This window comes from Emiliania huxleyi, assembly GCF_000372725.1.
Source record: "Emiliania huxleyi CCMP1516 chromosome Unknown EMIHUscaffold_1340, whole genome shotgun sequence".
NCBI classification, from domain to species: Eukaryota; Haptophyta; order Isochrysidales; family Noelaerhabdaceae; genus Emiliania; species Emiliania huxleyi.
This window is the reverse complement of record NW_005201248.1, coordinates 1-7,852: the sequence shown is the minus strand read 5'-3', so window position 1 is coordinate 7,852 and position 7,852 is coordinate 1. Positions and strand designations below refer to the sequence as shown.

The 7,852-nt window shown below is 67.4% G+C and overlaps 3 protein-coding genes across 3 annotated transcripts; 2 read left to right on the top strand and 1 right to left on the bottom strand.

Moving 5' to 3' along the window:
- Window positions 1–206: 206 nt before the first annotated feature.
- EMIHUDRAFT_471548 (hypothetical protein) lies at window positions 207–1,720 on the bottom strand. The gene has a single exon (XM_005788489.1). The coding sequence runs from the start codon at window positions 1,681–1,683 to the stop codon at window positions 400–402; it is 1,284 nt and encodes a 427-aa protein (XP_005788546.1). The 5' UTR covers window positions 1,684–1,720; the 3' UTR covers window positions 207–399.
- Window positions 1,721–2,067: 347 nt separating this feature from the next.
- EMIHUDRAFT_460555 (hypothetical protein) lies at window positions 2,068–3,061 on the top strand (the record flags this gene model as incomplete). Its single annotated transcript, XM_005788488.1, has 3 exons — window positions 2,068–2,753; window positions 2,910–2,957; window positions 3,023–3,061. Coding segments are annotated over exons 1-3 (714 nt in total), but the record flags the coding sequence as incomplete, so codon positions are not given.
- A 1,499-nt stretch (window positions 3,062–4,560) lies between these two features.
- On the top strand, window positions 4,561–6,739 carry EMIHUDRAFT_252428 (hypothetical protein; the record flags this gene model as incomplete). Its single annotated transcript, XM_005788487.1, has 7 exons — window positions 4,561–4,591; window positions 4,762–5,063; window positions 5,390–5,598; window positions 5,897–6,024; window positions 6,090–6,160; window positions 6,273–6,392; window positions 6,641–6,739. 7 exons carry the CDS (start codon window positions 4,561–4,563, stop codon window positions 6,737–6,739), a joined length of 960 nt encoding a protein of 319 aa, XP_005788544.1.
- Window positions 6,740–7,852: the final 1,113 nt, after the last annotated feature.

Sequence of the window (7,852 nt, the reverse complement as noted above, 5' to 3'; positions counted from 1 at the left end):
CTGAAGGAGCTCCTGCACCTGCGCGCGCTCGGCTGACCAATCCAGCCCTCGTTGGATGGAGAGCTGCACCAGGGCGCGGTCGCTCGTGGTGAACATCAGCAATGAACCCCCCGAGTTGCGGCGGGACGGACGCCCGAGTTGATCGAGCCATCCGAGCCATCGCCCCCGATCTCGAGATCACGCGAGGGGCCCCCATTGATGGGTGATGGGTAAAAGACCCTTCTACATGGCCATAGACAAGAATAGACACGGAGTCATGGTGTACACGCTGTCACTAAAAAAGCTACCATCTCAATCATTCCTCCTTCTCTCGCTCCGTCCCTCCATCCATCCCACGTGTCCTCGCCCACCCACGGTCGCGCAGCTACGGAGCCTCTCCTCTAGGCCGCGCCTGTCCCCTCATGCATAGCTGTAGTCCCAGCGGCCGCCGTGCCAGTGGGCAGAGTCCTGGTGCCATCGGCCAGGCGGGCCGTGGTAGCGGGGCGGCGGGCGCCACCCCGGCGGCGCGGGGTGCCAGTCCGGGCCGTACCCATCAGGGCGGCGCCGGCCATCGTCCCAGCGGCCGGGCGTGCGGTCGTCGCCCGACATGGCGTCCGCCACCTCCTCGGCCTTGTGGTGGAGGATGTGCGCCGCGCCCTGCCGGTCGCCCATCATGCCGAGCATGGCAGCGCCGAGGATCTTGCCGTCGCCCAGCTCCTTTTCCTCCGGCGCGAGGCGCTGCTGGTCGAGGTTGGCAGCCTCAGCGCCGTACGGCCGCTCCGGCTGCCGGACCTGCTCCTGCTCGCGGCGCTGCTCCTTGAAGTCCTGGTAGTCGTGGTACTCCTCGATGCCCTCTCTGAGGCCCTGCTTGACCTCGTCCTTCTTGTCCGCAAGGATCGACGCGGCGTCCGCCTTGTCGCCGGCGACGGCGAGGACGCCGGCCTTGAAGATGGCGCCGTCGCCGAGCGCCTTCTCCTTGGGCGCCTCGGGGTACGCATCGTCCGCGAATCCCAGGGCCAGCTCCGCGGGAGGTGGCGGCGGGGAGAGTGGGCCGGACGCAGCCGCCTCTGCGGCCTCAGCGGCATTGGGTGGCGCAGTATCGACGGACGACCCGCCGAGCATGCTGGCGGCCATATCAGCAAAGGCGGACAGCGGGTCCTCGAGTGCGCGCCCGTGCGAGCTATAGTCGCCGTAATAGCCCTCGTAGCGGTTCGAGCGGTGGCCGTAGCCCTGATTGTGCGAGTGGCGTCCAAAGCCGTCGTCGTCGTCGTCTCGGCCGGGCCTGCGGTCGTCGCCCGACATGGCGTCCGCCACCTCCTCGGCCTTGTGGTGGAGGATGTGCGCCGCGCCCTGCCGGTCGCCCATCATGCCGAGCATGGCAGCGCCGAGGACCTTGCCGTCGCCCAGCTCCTTTTCCTCCGGCGCGAGGCGCTGCTGGTCGAGGTTGGCCTGCTCCTGCTCGCGGCGCTGCTCCTTGAAGTCCTGGTAGTCGTGGTCCTCCTCGATGCCCTCTCTGAGGCCCTGCTTGACCTCGTCCTTCTTGTCCGCAAGGATCGACGCGGCGTCGGCGTTGTCGCCGGCGACGGCGAGGACGCCGGCCTTGAAGATGGCGCCGTCGCCGAGCGCCTTCTCCTCGGGCGCCGGCACCGGGGCCGCGCTCGCGAGGGCGAGCACGAGGAGGAGAGTGCGCACTGGGTTGCTCATGGTCCAGCGTGTCTGCGATGAGCGAAAAGGAGGGTTTGTCGTCTCTAAGGTTCACAGCGAGGCCCTTCAGCGTCTCTTGCGCCCACAGCGTCTCCATTCGTCAGATCCTGAAGGACTAGCGGAGTCGGGCACGGATGTGGATGTGCTGCGCGACCGACCGCCGCCGCCACCGCGCCACAAAACAAACGCGGTCTGCCCTCTCTTTCCACGGACCCCACGGGCCCACGCAGAGGATGTGGATTAGTTCTTGTTGATAGGCGACACAATCAATGCCCCTCCCTGTAACCCTGATTATTACCGCGCAGTGTGACTCTGTGCGATTTCGGGCCCGCGTGCGCAACGTGGATCTTCTTTTCTGACCGTTCTAAAATTCTTTTCTGAGCGCCGCCCACTGCCGCTCGGTGACGCTCGCCGGTCGCTCCAGCTAGGCGCCCACCACCGACATGCGCTCGTCCTCGCTGCTTGCCCGCCCAACGGTCGCCCGCCTGCTCACCACCATGTCGGCCACCACGCTTCCTGGCGACGTCAAGGTGACCGAGCACTTCCTCTCCGTTCCTCTCGACCACAGCAAGCCTGACGGCGGCTCGCTCTCGCTTTTCGTGCGCGAGCTCGTCGCCGCGTCCAAGGCAGCCGACGACCTTCCGTGCCTGCTCTACCTCCAGGGCGGGCCGGGCTTCCCGTCCAAGCGGCCAGCCTTCCCCCCCTCTGGCTGGGACAAGTCGGCTCTCGCAACGCACCGCGTCCTCCTCCTCGACCAGCGCGGGACCGGCCGGTCGACGCCCGTGACCGCCAAGCAGCTGCTCGCGCTGCCGGGCGGCCCGCAGGCGCAGGCCGGCTACCTCGAGCACTTTCGGGCCGACTCCATCGTCCGCGACTGCGAGGTTGTGCGTGAGGCCCTCTGCGGCGGCAAGAAGCTCAGCCTGCTCGGCCAGTCCTTTGGCGGCTTCTGCATCCTCACCTACCTCTCCCTCTTCCCCGACGCGATCGAGCGCGCCCTCTTCACCTTTGGGCTCGCGCCCGTCGGCCGGACTGCCGACGAGGTGTACGCGGCGACGTACAAGCGGATGGAGGTGCCGCGAGGCCGACCCCCGAGGCGAGATATGGGGAGATATGGGGAGACATGGGGAGTAGCGAGGCTAAATATAATATGGATATGAGGCCGACCCCCGAGGCCGGCGGCCTCGCTCCCTCTCGGGTCACGGCCCTCGCCTCGCCCCTGCCGCCAGGAGCGGAACCGGCGCTTCTACCAGCGCTACCCGCAGGACGTCGAGCTGGTCCGCTCGCTCGTCGCCGGGCTGCACGCTAGGAAGTGTCTAGGAAGTGTCTAGGAAGTGTCTAGGTCCGCTCGCTCGTCGCCGGGCTGCACGCCGCGCCCGCTGTAGGTGTAGCGTTTGGGGGGGCGACTGGCGACGGCAAAAATGCAAGCCCCGCCCCTGGCCACTGTTTCTTTGGAGAAGGACATGGTCCCCGATCTTGGGCGATCTTGAAAAAAAAAGCAGACAACCAAACGAGGGATAGGGGAGGAGGGGACAGGGTAGGCTCCGCCTCACTGCATCTCGGACTGGATTCCACGAATTGATTTTCCTAGCGTCGTCAAAGTGAGCTGAAAGCTCGCTCGAAGAGCCGATGGTACCCGCGACCGCCTCCCATCTCGCCGCTGCTCTGGCGGGGCGGCGGCGGGGCCTGGCGACGGCGCGCGGCGCATGTGCCGTGGCAACCCACCGGGCCGGCCGGCCGCGAAGGCGCCGACCGGTGATCGCCACCGCGCCCCGCCTCGGAACGCCGTTTCCGCTTGGCGTCCGAGGCGCTCGGCGTTCCCGCTGGAGCGCGAGATCGGACCGGGTCGGACGCTCCTTTTCTCGCCGTAGGCACGGCTGGCCGGCTCGAGCAGCGGAAAAACAAAAATCGCACGGCTCAATCCTCTCCGGCCAGCCTCGGGCTAATTAGTAACCCTATAAATCGGAAGTTTCCGGCGTCCCGGATGCCACCTCCCTGGCCCTCCACGCCCCGCGCGCGCGACCGTATCACCGCCGCAGTCGGCCTCCCCGCCCCGCGCGCTGTAGGAGCGGCGCCCACCCACCGGAGACGCCTTCCCCTAGACCGCCCGACCACCCCACCCCCTTCGGCAGGTGCCTCGCACGTATTTTGAGCGCGAGAGGCCTCCTTTGAGGTGGCGGCCGGCCGCCGCGTCGCGCGGTGAGGCGGCATGAGGCCGTCCCCCCTTCACGTTCGAAGGCGGGCCGGCCACGGCACCGGCTGTCGCGGCTCGAGGGCGGCAGGCGAGCCGCCCCCCCCTCCTCCCTCCCTCCGCCCCTTGCTCCCTTCCCCGCAGCGCTGCCCACGGCACCATCTCCTGGTGCCCCGCTGCCGCCCCACCCGCCGCGCCGCCCGCCGCCGATGGCCCGGCCGCCACCGCCACCGTCGGCGGCCGCCTCCCGCCCACCCGCACCGCCGCCCCGGCCACTGCCACCCGCGCCCCGCCTCGCCCATCTGCACCCGATGCAGGATGCAGATGCAGAATGCAGAATGCAGAATGCAGAAGCGGGCCCAAAGCTACAGCTGTGAGAGACGTGCAGGATGCAGGATGCAGAATGCAGAATGCAAAAACTCGCCCAATATAGGTAGGAGAGGCCAAAAAAAGAAAAGAAAGAAAGAAAGAAAACACACAACCCAAGGGAGGGATGGGAGAACGGCACGCCGCCACCAACCACACAGGGATTTTAAGGAGAGGAGGGTGTGATGCGCTAGCCGTCGCCCACCCTGGGGGGTCTGCCTCCTCGTATCTCTTTTCGCAGTCTCTCGCCGCTTCTCGCTGCAACCTTCATGCCACCTCGCGGCTGTCCCACTCTCGTCGTTCTCAAAAAAGAGTCGTACAGAATGCAGCTCGCCGCATTCTTTTTCCGTGCCAGTGCGAGCCAGTCCCGTGCCCAGTCCTGTGCCCAGTGTTGTGCGAGGGAGTTTTATTGTAAAATTCTTTTTCCGCCCCTCAGAGGCCGCCAGCCAGCGACCTCGAGCGCAGGACGAGCTGACCGCTTCTCATGCTCTGCGTTCTTCCTCTTCCGTCGCCTGCACGTGCAGCTCCGGCGCCTGCGCTCGTGCAGCCTGCGCTCGTTCAGTGCCCCACCCCGGGTTGCAATACGCCGCTGCGGCCTGGTCGGGTGGCGGCGCACCTTCTCCGCTGCCCGGTCCTGGCGGAGATCCGCAGGCAGGAGGCGCAGACCTGGTTTGTGCGAGGCGTCAACACCGGAGAGGGCGACGAGGGCGAGCCTGATGAGCCGCTCACGATGGAGGCTGCTTCGCTGCTCGAAGCCAGCCTCGAGCGGCGCTCTGGCACGCTCTGGCACGCGCCTGCAAGCTCGGCTCTGCCCGACGGCCTCGGGGTCAACGAGCGCAAGCGCGAGCGGCACCGCTTACAGCGCCGCGCGATCGCCGAGCAGCTCGCAGAGCTCGGCGCCCTCGGCAGAGGCACTCTCCTTCCCCTCTCTCTCTCTCTCTCTCTCTCTCTCTCTCTCTCCCTCCCTCCCTCCCTCCCTCCCTCCCTCCCTCCCTCCCTCCCTCCCTCCCTCCCTCCCTCCCTCCCTCCCTCTCTCTCTCTCTCTCTCTCTCTCTCTCTCTCTCTCTCTCTCTCTCTCTCTCTCTCCCCACACACACAAACACACACTCCTCGCTCCCTCGCCCTCGCCCTGCAGGACGCTGCATCGTCGAGCTCGGCGCGGGGAACGGAGAGCTCTCCCTCGCGCTCGCAGAGGCGCACCGCGACGCGGTCCGCTCGGACACGCTGGTGCTGCTCGACCAGGGCAGCAAGCCAAAGGGCCGATCGGGCCACGGCAGGCTCGCGGCAGACACGGCGCTCGAAGGCCATTTCGCGAGCGTGACGCGCCTGAAGGCGAGCCTCGAGTCCACGGGCTGGCCACTGTGCGGGCGTGACGGCTCTGCGTGCGTAAGAGTCGCAGGTTGGACTCGAGCACGTCGACCTCGCGGCGCTGCGAGAGGAGGTCGCGCCGTCCTCGTCCGGGCTGGTGGTGAGTAGTCTCTCCGCCCCTGCTCCCGCCCTCGCCCGCCCTCGCCCGCCCTCGCCCACAGCCCGCCCTCGCCCGATCTCGCCCGACCTCGCCCGACCTCGCCCGATCCCGCCCGCCGACCTCGCCCGACCTCGCCAGGTCCTGGCGAAGCACCTCTGCGGCGCGGCGAGCGACTACGCGTTGCGCGCGAGCGTCGCGGCGAGCGTCGCGGCGAGCGCCGACCCGCTCGAGCTCCTGCTGGCGACTTGCTGCCACCACCGGTGCTCTTGGCGCGACTTCGTGAACCGCCCCTCGCTGCGCTCCGCCGGGCTGGCTGACGGTGCCTGGGGCCCTAGATGCACACCGCTAGTCACGAGGCTGCCCTCACACACTGAGGCACTGCAGGCTTCGGCGCGGCCGAGTTTGAGCGCCTCTGCCGCGTCAGCTCGAGAGGCGTGAACGCGCAGGAGAGCACCGTGCGGGCGCGGCCGAAATAGATGCGGCATACACGCGTTCGGAAAAGTTTCTTTCAGGACCCCGCACACTCATTGGACCTATCGCTCTCTTATGTCCGCTTCACAACCACAGGCGGACGTCGGTCGACGGGCGAAGGATGTGCTCGACGAGGCGCGGGCCGAGTACCTGCGGAGCCACGGCTTCGAGGCGCGGCTGAGCACTTTCGTCGACGCGAGCGTGACGCCGGAGAACGTACTACTCGTCGCCAGGCGAAGGCGTGGCGGGTCGGAAGGATTGTGACTACGGCCGCGCGACCTAAATTAACCCGCGCCACTTCTTTTTCGTGCCCGTGTTGTGCGAGGAAAGAAAGAAAGAAAGACAGAAAACAGACAACCCAAGGGAGGGATGGGACTTGGGAGGACGGCACGGGCCGCGAAACATCCGGATTTCTTTTTTTCGGCCCCTGGCTGCTCAACCACCTCTCCATGGAGTTGCCGCAGTACGATAACGGGCCCGCCGGCGAGCCGGAAAGCCGAGGCCGGAGGGCCCCAGGGGAGGCTTGGGGTCAGTTGTCGGAGGAGGGGCGAGAGATGAGCTGACGCGGCCTCTGCGAGTGGAGTCGGGACGTACGAGCTCGCCGGGGGAAGGCCCGTCGCGGTGGCAGCCGGACCACCGTGATCTTCGACAGGGAGGGCCACGCCTCCCCGAGCCTGAAGAGGAGCCGGCGGATGGGGGGGGGCGAGCCGAGGACGATAGAGAGGCCGCGGGTGCGGGCGCGACTCGTCGACCAGGGAGAGCCGGCCCGACCTCCCTGGGAGGGGTGGCGACGAGACACGATGCCGCCGCCCTCACCCGGGGAGACCCCGGCCGGACCGTCGACGCTCTCGGGGGCGGCGATACCAGTCGAAGGTGGTGCGGAGTCGAGGCCACAGCCGAGGAAGAGACATCAGAAACGACTGCAGAGGCAGTCTGGGAACGCCCGGAAGGCGAGCAGGGGCCCGGAACGAGCCGAGGGCTCGCCCTGACGGGCGGAGGAAGGGACTCTGGGACCGGAGTAGGGCGGGCGCGCATGAGGCGTATCCGTGTACGTGTATGGAGTACAGTGTTGTGTGTCCGTTAGCTCCGAGTAGAGGGGGCGTTCTGCAGTTAAGGGGAAACCCGGTACACGGAACTAACCCTCGGAGACCCGTGTTTACTTTATGGCCCCTTCCCTGCGAACGCGCACACCACGCACGACATTGCACACCACGTACTCTACATACACAACCACTTGTCTAGTCCCTGGTCTCGGAGTTCCACTGTCCGTCCTCCCCGGGCTCCGGCTCTCCCCGATTCGCTCTCTTGCTCTCGTTTGCCGAGCGTTGCACGACGGCCGCTGTGGCCGTTTCCCTCGTTGTTGGTGTCGCGTTCTCCGCTGCCGCCTTTCTTCTTTGGAGTCGGGGCATACGAGCTCGCCAGGGGTAGACTCGTCGCAGCACCCAACCCGCCAAGCGCCAACGCCGGCGGCGAGGGCGACCGTGGGCATCGTCGTCATCGCCACGGCCAAGGACGTCACTCCCCTCAAGGTTGACGAGATCGGCAAGGCCGTCCGCAGCTTGCCCGGCCTCAGCAGCGGGGAAGAGCGAGGGGCTCGAGAATCAAGCTATCAAGGACTGGGTGCTGGCGCTGCCCGACGCGCGGTGCGTCGCGCCCCGCGCCCCTCCGCCTCGCTC

Bases quoted from the DNA above. Each gene is read 5' to 3' on its own strand.
- EMIHUDRAFT_471548 (XM_005788489.1), bottom strand. From the start codon at position 1,683: ATGAGCAACCCAGTGCGCACTCTCCTCCTCGTGCTCGCCCTCGCGAGC.